The sequence below is a fragment of the Taeniopygia guttata genome, chromosome 6 (genome assembly GCF_048771995.1).
Source record: "Taeniopygia guttata chromosome 6, bTaeGut7.mat, whole genome shotgun sequence".
In the NCBI taxonomy this organism is placed as follows: Eukaryota; Metazoa; Chordata; class Aves; order Passeriformes; family Estrildidae; genus Taeniopygia; species Taeniopygia guttata.
In genome coordinates, this window is record NC_133031.1 from 23,137,701 (window position 1) to 23,150,700 (window position 13,000).

At 57.3% G+C, this 13,000-nt stretch overlaps 1 protein-coding gene across 1 annotated transcript; it reads right to left on the reverse strand.

The window, feature by feature from the left end:
- Positions 1-122: 122 nt before the first annotated feature.
- Positions 123-11,931, reverse strand: R3HCC1L (R3H domain and coiled-coil containing 1 like). Its single transcript, XM_030276212.4, has 8 exons — positions 11,732-11,931; positions 11,432-11,673; positions 5,074-6,494; positions 1,391-1,566; positions 1,209-1,279; positions 1,000-1,095; positions 701-841; positions 123-535 (listed from the first exon to the last, which is right to left on the reverse strand). Exons 1-8 carry the CDS (start codon positions 11,929-11,931, stop codon positions 480-482), a joined length of 2,403 nt encoding a protein of 800 aa, XP_030132072.4. The 3' UTR covers positions 123-479.
- Between the last annotated feature and the right edge of the window lie 1,069 nt (positions 11,932-13,000).

Below are 13,000 nucleotides of genomic sequence, written 5' to 3' on the forward strand. Positions count from 1 at the left end.
ACCCAGCACCTGGGAGGGGTGGACATCCCCACAGCGCTGCGGACCAAGCGCAGCTGCCCCAGGCACGCACACACCTCCCCCTGGTATGAAGGGAACGGGGAGCCACCACCCAGACAAACAAATAAAATAAATGGCATTTATTAGCAAAATAAAGGACAGAAACTCTCACTCACAAGGCCCTTCCAGGTGGCCAGGGCCACCCGACACAGCCCCCCACGCTCTCTGCTGAGCTCCCTGCATCCTGCTGCTGCTCCTGCTGTGACTGGCAGCCCTGGGGGTTCTGCCCTGGGCAGGGTGGGCAGTGCTGCCTGACAGCAACAGCATCCCCACAGCACCAACCAGCCCACGTGCTGCTCAGCCCTTTGGGTGAAGCAGCCCGGTGCTTCTGGATGCAGTGCAGAATCTGTCCCACTTCTGAGACACAGAGCACTCTGCCTGCTTGCAGAGAGGGACATGGGCTGAAAGTGCAGCCTCCTGGCTCAGTCCCGGCCCTCCCAGGCATCCTCCCGCTGCTTGTTCTCCAGGCGCTTCCTCTCTGCAGAGACAAGAGGGTCAATGCCACACCTACCACCCCACCTCCCTGTGGAAGTGGCTGCAGTCCTCCCTGCTGCAGGCCCCTCTCACCCAGCACCCTGTGAGACAGAGCATGCATGAGGAAGGCCCCCCTATACTGCAGCCCCTCCAGGCACCCAAAACTCACCTTGAGCTTCCTGCAGCTTCCTCCGCTCGGCATCTCTCTGGGCTGGTGTCTGCCTGCTCCGCACCCCCAGGGCACCGATCACCAGCCGCCTGGCCAGGACAGCTGATGTTTCAGGGCGCTCCTTGGCTGGCTGCAGGTACTCTGAGAAGAGGGGGGACATTAGTGGGGCACTCTGGGAGGGACAGGGCGGCCGCCACAGCTGTGGTGCCACGCTGGCTGCCCCATCCCTCCCCAGTTATCAGGATTGTGCTGCAGCACAAGCACGATGGCACAAGCTGGCACAGGGCAGCACCACTCACCAGCATATGCCCTGGCTTTGGCTTTAGAGGCGCGGGTGCCCTGGGACAGAGGGCGTGTCTTCACCATCAGGTGCTTGGTGCTGAGGGCATCGCGTGCTGCAGGGAGAGAGCAGCATGCCCACGCGCAGGGTCAGCCCCGTGCCCAGGATCTGGCTGCGGGAGGGTGATGCCTCCTCTCTGCCCATCCCCAGCTGAACCAGGAGCAGTACCTGTTATGGGGCTGGAGAAGATGCCCAGGGCGTGCGTATCATCCACCCATTTAATATCAAAGCCTTTTTTCCTGCCAAAGAGAGGGAAGGTCAGTGAGGCATGGACACCTGATGGGCAGCCATCTGGAACAGAGCCCAGGCAGGGAACCCCAGCACCAGGGACAGCGTGCTGGCAGACTCACTGATAGCTGCAGAAGACACGCATCAGATCCTCGGTGCGGAAATCCGAGGGGAAGTCGTAGATCTCGATGACGTGGGGCAGCTCATCATCGCTGATGTCTGGAGCAGCAGGTTCGGCCCCATAGTAGTTGAAGCGGGGTGACTGCTGGCTCTCCTGGTGCTTCCCACCCCCTGAGAGCTGCAGTAGTAGGAGAGGCACAGCACTGAGCAACCCACACCCTCCTGCCTCACAGCAGTTCCCAAACCATGGCAAGTGCTCCCCAGAAAGTTGTCCAGGCCCCTGCACCCCAGCACTGCAGATGGATTAATGGCATTGAGAATTAGGAGTTATCAGCCAGGGTTCTCACACCATGCACTTGTTTTTCCCATTACCAGCATCCCTTCACTTGCCACGCTCTGTGGCCAGGTCAAGGACATGGCAGGAATGGCAAGGGTGAAACAGCACATGCATCTCCAAGCAAACCCCTCCTTCCACAGTGATGTGATGACCTGAAATACCTTAGGGGAAGAACACGGAGCAGGATAGTAATGCCAGGAGGAAAGATTGATGTCTCTCTGCCACATGGAAGCACCAGGCTCAGCACGCCATGGCTGCAGCACATGCACCAGAGCAGCCTATCAGCACCCCAGAGGCCAAAATGCAAAAGACAGTGCTCCACTGAGGAGCAAGTTCTGCTGGTTAATCACCTGTGCACCTAGAAATTTATGGTTTATTTCTTATTTGAATTTGTCTGATTTCACTATCCAGCCAGCAGTTCTTGTTCTGCCTCTCTGCTGTATTAAAGAACCCTCAGTCCCTGGTCTCCTCCCCATCACAGCACTTACTAATGTTAATCAAGTCCCTTCTCAATCTTCTTATTGATAAAATGGATTGTGCACCTTTAATACCTCACAGCGGAGCACTTTCTCCAGCCCTAAAAGATGATGGCTGTAGAGCTTTTCTACCTTGAGCATTTTTCAGCCTTTATTTCAAAACACAGGCAGCAGCCTCCCGCTGCCACAACACAAGGGTGCATTTCCCTATTTCCCTCTGTCCCACAGCATTGCCAGCTCCAGCTGGTCACCCTGCACCATGCTCTGCCCAGTGAGCTGCCCTGCATCACTTGCTGAATCCGTGCTTTCCAAACCATGCCGTGCCAGTGGCTAAGGAGATTCACTGTCCTGCTTCAGCTGAGACACCAGGCCAGGTGCAGTCCAAAGCCACTGACAGCTCCCTGCTCCCACTGGAGCGTGGGGCTGGCCTGATGCCAAGAAATGGGTACATAACTCAGGCTGGTTCCCACCCCGATCCCCTAAGCGATCATAGCAGAGCACACCACGACTGCAAGGTTAGAGTCCATAAATCCCAGCCAGCTCAGTCGATAAAAAGTGCTCATTCCGACAATTTTACGGGGAAGATGAATTCATGGCAGGTAAGGGGGTGCTGCCATAGAGGCTGGATGCTGGTGGAGGGTAGAGCTGAGTTATGGAGCTCACAGGACAAGCCAGCACTGCCAGCAGAGCCTCCTGCCCTGCCATCACCCCTGCACAGGGCAGCACATTCATCAGGCACCCTGCGCCTGCCCGGGGGAAGCCAGGGAGCCATTCCCAGGCAGGATTAAGCCCTGTAGTGCTGCTTGAGGGAGCAGAGCACTCAGGTAGTGCCAGGCACTGGGAAGATGATTAGAGAGCAGGAGCACAGAGTGCCAGAGCAGCCCTTGACCTTCACAAATCACCAAGTGTGGCGGGGCAGGAAGGACAGGAGGCGTCTGGCAGCAGGGCTTGGCCACGCAGCGGGCATGGCTCAACAGGTCCTGCAGCCCTGCCAGCCCAGCACACAGCGAGCCAGCAGCTCCAGCCATGGGGCAGGGCAGGGACTGCGAGCCGTGGTGAGGTCCCCAGCCATGGGGACCTGGGGAGGGTTTGCTGATGGATGGACAGACAGATGACAGGGAAAATGACGCCTGTCCATCACATCTCGCTGCTCTCTGAAGACACACTCCTGCCAGAGGGGTCTGTGCTGCTGGTCTGTGGTCTGTGCCCTGGGCACGCACACACGCATCGCAGCCCCTGCCATGCTGCACCGAGAGCCCACAGAGCCTGCACGGAAACGGTCGCAGTGCTTAATTACTCTGTGTTCAAACTTGATTTCTACTCTGAATTTGTCTGGTTTCAGCTTCCAGCCAATGGTGCTCACTACGATGTTTTTTTCCTGCTAGATTAAAGAGCTATCCGCTATCAGAAATCTCTCCTCCACACAGAACATCATAAATCTTGCTCTCTGCCAGCTATCTGCATTGCATAAGGATTCGGTTTCGAGGAAAACATTACTAATTTTCTTGTTCTTTATGTTAATTAACAACAGCTCCATCTTCCCAAGAGCCTGCGCCATCCCCAGGCAGCTACATCCACCTGCTGGGAGCTCAGAGGGCTCAGGAGGCGCCATGAAGGAATCTGCAGGGGACAAAGATGGCAACTTTTGATAAATCCGTATTTCAGGTTCTTTTTCACCCATTTTGGGAAGCTCCCTGGAAAGCTCAAACTTGTCTCAGAGCTTGTGCATAGGGGAGCCAATACAGGTACTCCTTGGAGTGAGAACCTGTACTGCACAACACAACCCTGCCCACAGCATCCTATGGCCACACTGTAACAGGGATCCTCCCTGACCATCCTCCCCTGAGGGCGAAGCCATGCCCATGCAACAGCCCACAGAAAGCCAATGCCACCCGCACCAGCTACCTCAAGCAGCAGTGCTGTCCTCCTCGCACCAGCACTCACCACAGTCTCCAGTCTGGAGGGTGAGGGACAGTGGCTCAGGGGAGCACAGCCATGCAAGGATGGGAATACCCAACGTCATTCCACATCTCCCCAGATGCAAGCCCTCTGTGTCCCACCGTCTCAGCACCATGCCAGGCTCCAAGAGGACACATCAGCCCAAGCAAGGCCTTGCAGACAAGGTGGGATCTGTGCCCCTCAGTAAGAGTGCTCTTGAGTTAATCTGATCCCTTCACAGATGCTGTTATCAAGGTACCACCCATCACTTCACACCCTGCTTCCAAGCCAGGGGTAGGCAGTCGCTGGATGTAACGGTATTAACATTGTTTGTTTCCTCAGGTACATTAACGTCATTTGGAAAATTACCAGTTTGACGTTACTGATTTAAAATGCAATAAGGGATATCCAGCCTTGCTGCAGGAGCCAAGCTTTCCTCGTGGATGGCAGCAAAACCGTGTGGGTCCTGGCACTAAGCAGCCGACTGTAGTAAATTCAGCAGCATGTGTGCAGGAGGGAATGGCAATGAGCCACAGCTGATTAAGAAGCCATAGTTTCAAGGAAACATCCATTGCTGTTTCAATGGGATCCCATACATCTCAGCCCATTTCTTTATCACCTGCCCTGGTTTCATGAGGGTGCAGCTGCAGTTTAAATCACTTCAGTAGGTTTTACTGGGCACACTTTATGTACTACAGAGGGATGATCACCCTAGCCTTCCCCAGCAATGCAGGATGGGGTGGGACAGATGGGGAAGATGGAGATCCCAGGTGTTTCAGCAGCACAGGGGAAGGCTAGCTCTAAGAGCAGGCAGCACAGCCAGCTAGGCTGACCATGACCTGGGTGCAGCCCACCCACCCCATGTACCCACCTCAGAGAACACAGGAACAGACACCCCCACCAATCCCAACAAACAATGGCTTGCAGGAAGTACCTCCTCCAGCAGGCGTGGGTCCAGGCAGTCCCCATCGTCATTGAACAGCACATCCCAGCTCTCCTCAGCACCTGGGCTGGTCTGGCTCAGGGTTTCAGCACTGGCACTGGCCTGTCCTTCCTTAGGGGAGCTGCTGTGGAGACCTCTCTCTTCTTTCTCAGCCTCCTGGTGCTTCTGCAGCAAGCCCACATCCTCATCTGGCCTTGCCAGCTCCTTGGCCCAGGATGCAGGTGAGATCCCCTCCATGCCGTGGCACAGCTGCTCTAGGGGTACCAGGGGCTCACAGCTTTCCAGAGGTGCTCCCTCCCACGGGCTGCTCTCAGATCCAGCACCGCTATCTGTGCAGGCAGAAGTGCTGCCTGCTTCCACTACAGCAGGCACCAGGTCACCCTCCCCACTGGGATCCCCAGCACCAGCAGCGCTCTCCTCCATGACAGGCGGGAGCTGGGATGGGCTGCCCATGCCCTGCTGTGGAGTGCTCTCCCCTGGGAGCACTGGAACATGGCCCATGCTGCCCCTCAGGAACGCAGGTTCACAGCTGGCTCCTGGTGCACACAAGGTGCTCTCCCCAGGAAGCTCAGCTCTGCCTCCACACGTCTCCTCTTCCTCTGGCACCCCAGAGGTGCAAGCCTTGCTCTGTTCTGCCAGGAGAGACCTCTCCTCCTCTCTCTCCTTCTCCCAGGTTTTCAGACCCACTGTCTCCCCCTCCAACTGGGGCACCCTTCCATGGTTGCCCACCCCTGCAGACTGCAGGACAGCTTCTCCCAGGCTTTGGGACAGGCACCCAGCTGGATCTAGAGTGCTGTCCCCCAAGTGCTCCAACATGTCACTCAGGCCTGTCTGACAAACCATTGTTGGGCTAGCAGCAGGTGTTGGGCTAGTGGGGTCACCCTCAGGCTCGGGGGTAGCCTTCACAGCCCCAGCCTGGGCATTCTGTGGGGATGGAGGGTCAGGCTCAGTCCTTATCCTGTGGTCATGGCTGAGCTCTCCAGGTTCTTCATGAGATGCTTTGTCCTGCCTGTCCCAGGGCTGAGCAACAGCTGGATCTGGGCACGGCTCACACATGCTGGGTGATGCCTCCAGGCTTTCCAGTGCACTAGGGCAGCTGCCTCTCGTCCTATGGCTCTGCCTGGCAGAGGCTGTCCGCAGCTCCTTTGGGCCAGCATCCACCTTGTTCTCCCTCCTTGCCGCTCTGCCTGCCTGTGTTCTGGCACGGGGGCTTCTCCTCTGCCCCTCACTGGCCCAGCCAGAGTCCTGCACCAGGCGGTGGTTCTCAGGCTCCCGGCGGTGCCCAGCCCGTGTGTCTCCTGCCGCCTGTGCCTCTCTCTCCCGCCGCGCTTTGGGCACGTAGAGCGCCATGTCGGGCTTCCTGCGGCGCGCCCGGCCGCCCTCCGCCTCCTGCTGCATGGTGCCACCAGTGCCTGCCAAGGAGAGAACAGAGTCACTGTCCCGTCCACAGCCCCACAGCCCCACAGCCGAGCGCACAGTGGGGCTCAATTCCCAGTCCCTGAGTCGGGTCCCAGCACCCAGCCCTGCTCCCCACAGCCCTACAGCCCTTGTGGGCCACATCTAGCCTGGGGGAAGCAGGGAAATCCTGACAGAATCACTGGGGCACCTGCTCCGCTCCAGCAGCTGCTACCTGGGACCAGCAGATGCTGCAGCTGAAGCAGAACACTGAGACCATGCACTACTCAGCATCAAAAACCACAGAGAAGCCTGAGGCAGCCACAGAACAACAGAAAGCAAACCCCAGCGCAGGGATACCCTGGCGCAGGACCATGGCATGATGCAGCCCTGCTCACCTGCTGCCCTGTCCCGACAGAGATTTATTTTTCATCATCTTTGGCAGAAGCAGGCACACCACAAGCGGCCAGGCCCCCCTGCCCCTATAAATATGCATCAGACAGGGTTTATGGAGACGGATGGTGCGGGGGGCTGCACTGTGGTTGAGGGGAAGGCAGAGTGGGGCTGGGCTGGGGCTCCATGATTAATCACTGCCCACTCCGTTTAGGGGGATTCATCACAGGCCGCTGTCAGGTAAATCACTGGAAAAACACCTCTTCAGTAATTAATGTGAAGTGACGGATGGACAGCCCCTGGGCCCATTAATCTGGACCATCAGCGCCGACCGAGATTATGAATGTCAGGATGCATAAACTGCCGGCAGATCAATAGGGCCAGGAACCCATCCAAGGCTCTCATTTCCGAGGCACCTCCGGTACATTATCCCCTCCACGCAGCCCCTGCCCGAGGCGCGAACGCTCTCCGTGGCCCCTCACCAACAGCCAGCAGTGGTGCCGGGAAGGCGAGGGGAGGCCAACCACTGGCTGGAAAGTGGCTGGGGCTGCCCATGCCACACGGCATCATCCCCTCTTCCTGATGGATGGACAGACCTTTGCCTTGGCATGATGGATGAGTCTCTCATGGCTCACTGGAAACCACTGGAAGAGCCCAGCAGGGCAGTACCCCTAGCATGACCGCGGTGCCTGTGCCTGCACCTCATGCTGCAAAGGTGGGCAGGAACACAAGGTGCAGGCACGGGTGCCGTGGTGATGCTGAGCACCATCCCAGGGCTGCCCCAACCATTTTTCTGTCTCTTGTCATTTCCCTCCCCATCTTTGATACACTAATTTTGCTGGCAGAACGATCCCCTTTATCTTTATCGACCGCAAGAAAGGAACGTATCCTACAAACCTTCCAAGAACTGGATTAGTCATTTTTCAACACTGAGGCATTATACATTTTCTCACCGAGTGGCAGCTGAGTGCCAGAGGGGAGGGGGCACTGGAAGCCCCCCGGCACCACAGACAGCTTCCAACTGCACCGAAGCATGTTCTGCTGAAGGGCTTTTCCCAGCCAAGCCCAAGAGTCCTCGGCCATGGCTCATTGCTGAATGTCTTGTGGGGGTCAGTGATCTCCCCAGGCTCTCCTTCCTGACAGTTTCCAGCACAGGGAGCAACCAGAAGCAGCATTGCTCCATGCAGATCCCATGTCACCTCCAAGAGCCTTTGCACATAGGATTTATGGGCTCCTCAAAAACTTGCCATTCACCTTGCCTCACCCTCCAAAGCAGATGGTGCAGCATTAGCCAGACGGCTGGTGCTGGGAGCATCCTCTCCCTGCACAGCTTTGCCTCTGCCTGCCACACACTGCCGGGGAAGAGCTGCTTTCTGCAGCCTGGGAGGAAGCACGGCAAGGTGGCAGATGACCCACACTGGCAGGGATGCCGCAGCGCTTTGTTTTTTCCCCACAGGGCAGCACAGCTCCTGCCCCCAGCCTATCAAACACTTCATCAATGCTACAGCCACGGGTCAGCACCGACTAATTTCATGCTCTGGGAGGCAGAGCAACAGCCCTGGCTTTGGGTCTCATTCACACTACGCTAGGCAGGACAACCCTACCACTTCCAGAGTTTGGGACCAAGTCTTCCCCACAAACACAGGCAGCAACAAGCATCCCCAAAAAGGCCTATGCTGCCCCAGATGTTTTATGGACCTGCCCAGCAAAACAACTTGGCACTCTGGCACCAAGCAGGAAAAGGCCATGGCACCATGGTAAAGTGGTGATGGGGTGCTGCCCAGCTGTCTGCCACATAAAGCCCACCAGCCCAGCACAACATAGCCCAGCATGGCCAGGAGGCTGCTGGATCATCAGCCAGGAGGCAGCCAGAGCTTCCTGAAGGCTCCCCTCACATTGTTCCCAGGAATACCCTGCTCATGGGGAGCTTGTGCTCATGGTATGTGTTTGCGAGGTCTCAGTGAGCTGCCCAGCCAGGTGCCAGCCTGTCCTGCAGTGAACATCTGCAGCACACATGGGCAGCGTTTTCTCCCCAATTTCTCCCCCTGTCCTGTCAAAGGAAGGACCCCCCAAACAAGTGCAAGCCAGCCACAGTCCTGCTCAGGGAACCTGGGAACAGGCATGGATGCTGGGCTGTGGTGCTCATGTGGAACATGCCAGTTCCTGGAGAAGTCTCAGTGCCACACAGCACCCTCTCAGCAGGCTGCCGCATTTCCTGGCAGGGAGCTGTATTTTTAGCCTTTGAGGTTTCTAATTCCACTCAATCCATATTCCCATCAATAGAGTAGATAACCTTAAAGCCTTGACAGTGAACAGGGATGGCAATACTGGGGGACCAGGAGCCTTGGGGGACCTCACGCAGCCTTGGCATGCAGCTCGCACGCCACAATGTCACTCTTTACAGCCTGCAGCAGATTGGGCTCTTTGAAGGGGAAAAAAATAACTATAATAACAAGATTAATAAAAAGGCAGGTACAAGCAGATTCTAAACAGCTCCACTGGGGAACCTGCCACTTGCAGGACTCATCCCATGCCAGGCACGTGCCATGGCACACTTACCAACTGCATAACACCAGCCCTGGCAGCCCAGACAAGGACTGTCAAAGGTCTTGGCTACCTTGCACCTCTCCTGCTCTCAGCAGAGCTCCAGCCCCGGCCACCTGGCCCAACAGTGGGCAACGGGGCCAGGAAAGGACCTGGGTTCCTCGTGGACACAGAGCAAAGGCATGAACACAGCCACTGGAACAAGGCAAAGCAAAGCATTCAAGGAGCAAAGAGCTGCATTCCATCCAACTCCTGCCTGCAGCCCCGCAGCCTCCTGTCCCCTGCTGCCAGGAGAAAGAGCTCTCCAGCAGCCACAGCAAACACTGGATGTGTGAGGAGGTGGCAAAAGCATCAAAGGCACTGAGAGAGATTTCAATCGTGCCTTTCACTTGCAATACTCTTAGGAGACACCTGGAATAGATGCTCTTAGGAGATACCTGGAACAAGAGAAGGGGAACATTCCAGACAGGAAGATGATTTGAAAGTCAATAGTGTCCCCTCCCAGCTGCAGGGGGGCACCGGAGAGGGAGGGGACAACAAACCAGCAGAAGGAGTTAACAGCCAGAATGCTAAGGGGAATACAAAGGACTTTACAAATATAACCAGGCAGCATCAGCACAAAAGTGAAAAGATCTATTAATAAACAAGGAGGGAGAGAAAATTAATGATGTCTCAAAAATAAAGATGACTCAAAAGGGAAAAAATCACTGTTTTTAAACAGAAAAATGCAAATGAGGCAGAGGCCTTGCAAAAACAGCTGCAGCAAAAGCAAAAACAGCATGTCCACACAGACACAGTCACCTGGCCAGCCTGGCCAGTGTGGAGATGAACCTATTAACCTGCTGACACACACTGCCAAGGAGAAACCAGGGCCCTGCTGATGGGTAGAACAAACAAGGCACTGATTTTCTCTGCAAGAAAGGACAACACAACCAGAGCTGAGAACAGGATAAACCCTGTTCCTATCCCCAGTGCAGAACAAAACTGGCAGTTAAAGGAGCCTGCATACCTCTACAATGAATGATGGACACTGGCTTGCCCAGAGAAGTTATTTCAGAAGAATCACTGGGCAAAGTTTTTTGATAAGGCAAGCAAGAGCCAACTTAGCTGAACTTCAGGGTCTCGTTTTACAGCATCTCTCAAATTTCTATTTGAATAAGGAATTGTCATTAGATGATACTGGGCAGTGAGCTGTTGCAAACACCATCCAGAAAGACATGGTTGAAAGGATCCAAGAAATGTAAGCAGGAAACAAAGCAAGACCCAGCCTGGGAAAATGAAGTTAAAATAACCCAAAGTAGCTACTCAGGGAGCAAGAGCAGCCTGAAAGGCAAGGCCCAGAGCCCTACAATGCACGTACACCAGAAAGCAAGTGACTGGGATGACCACCCCAAAATGTGCAAGAGGCATATCTGGTCACCAGCACGGTGCCATGGGCCACTCTAGGGCTGTGCCAGCCGCAGAGCAGGCAGCACACAGAAGCTCGCAGGTGGTGGGAAGGATACACGAGGATGCCAGGGGCCTGCAAACAGCCATGAAAAGCAGTGTCCAGTACGTGTGAGCACCAGACACCTGTGTGACAAGGCACGGCAGACTGGCACAGCGAGCACCCAGGAATCCGTGTAGCTGCCCCGCACTCGGGGGCTGACACATCGCCCTGTGACTCTGATCGGTGGGGAGAGCTGCGGGGGCTGCAATGTGCCCTTGTCCGGCTATCCTGCCAGCGGAATGGGGAGCTCGGACTTCAGGTGGGGACCGGGGTTTGGACAGGGCGAGGGGAGCGGGGCAGGGGGACAGGGCTGGGACAGGGATAAGGATCAGGGCTGGGACAGGGATATGGATCAGGGCTGGGACAGGGGATAAGGATCAGGGCTAGGACACCAGGGTGAGGGAGAGCGGGGCAGCGCCGGGACCGGGCAGGGTGCGCACCCCGGGCCGCTGTGCCCCGGTACCGAGCACCGCGCCATGCCGTGCCGTGCCGTGCCGGGCCGTGCCGCCGCCAGGCCGCCGCCGTTACCAGTGCCCGCGCCGGGTCCCCCGTCGCTCCGCGCCGCCGCTTCCGCCGCGCCGAGCCCGCCCCGCCGTGGGGAGCGCCGGGACCTGTAGTGCGGGACCGTAGCGCGGCCCCGCCCCGCCCCGTGCCCCGCCGCCGCTCCTCCCCCGCCGCCGCCGCGCTCCGTGCTCGCTCCGGCGGCCCCGCCGTGCCGCGGCCCCTCGGCGGGCCGTCCTTCCCCGCAGCCGCAGGAAGGGGGCTCGTGGCTGGGATGGTGGTGGACAGAGCGTGGCCGCCCTGAGGCTGCCGTAGGTCTCCCGTTACCGTTCGGTGTCACACACCGGGTGCTCGCTGTGACCGCGCGGGCAGACGTGGGGACACCACCCTACGAAGGCTCTGGCCAAGCCGGTGCGGCCGCCCCGGTTAGTTCGGCTGACGGGCAGCGGGTCTCTGCCCACTCCCCGCTCCAGGACCGCCTTCCTACCGAGCCGAAGCTCTCCGGTGCGGTTCCCGGCCGGCTGCATGGTGCGGGTACCGGAGAAGAGGCGACCCGGGGAGAGGAGTGTCCCATGGCGTGCACGCTGCCTGCCCGTGCCAGGACCGGGCAGCGGGAGCCAGGGCGGCTTCTGCAGCTCCCCCTACACTGTGAAGCTGCCGAGGGACAGGGGACCGGCACGGGCCACCCTGGCAAGGTGCCACTGAGACATCCGTGAGCGGGGCTGTGCCAAGCGCCTTATCCCTCCTTAGGTGCAGCTACAAGGCTGGGGCCGCTGATGGATGAGGTACTCTGAAGTACTTGGACTTTCCTGACTGCCCAATGTGGATCCCAGTACAGCCCCAGGGGCTCAGACTCGGACAGGTACAGTCATCCCACCTCAGACAGGTGCCCCTGCGCAGGACAAGGAAAGCTTACATCAGGTGGGGCCACGCAGCATCCCCTGGGGAGCAGCCCCTATCCCAGCCTCATGTGGCACACAGGGGACCGTGTTCCCTCTCACAGGTAATCGATGGCAGCAGATCCTGATCGCTTTCATTATTATTATTTTCTTATGCATGTGCGCACAGGAGATTTATCGCCAGCTATGGAGGCAAAATCAATTATTCATGTTATAAATTAGAAAATGATTTATGTTTGTGGGAGGCCAAGCAGCGTGGAGCCCCTGGCCGCGTGGGAGCTGAGTTTGTCTGGGAATGGCACCAGACAGCCCTTGCCAGCACTTACCTGGTTTCTCCATCCCTTCTGTTCCATTGCTGCCCTACTCAGGGATGCCCCCATCCTATCACAGCCCCATGGTGACCCTAGGATGGTGACAGGCAGGCAGCATCCAGCCTCTCCCACTCTGGTGTGAGAGCACGAGGAAGTCTGGGAACTGCCATGGCCTGGTCACCCCAGCCAGTGCAACAGAATGATGCTCCACAGCGGTTTCCATGGCAGCAGTAAAACAGTCCAAACACTGCAAGGTGTGGGCTGAAGAAGGACCCCCTTCTTTTTGTCCACTGGAAAAATTATCTCATGTCCTCTCCTGCCTCAGCCACTGTGTCTGTGCTCCTGCTTCCCTCAAAGGACACCCTCCAGATTGCCACCCATGGAGA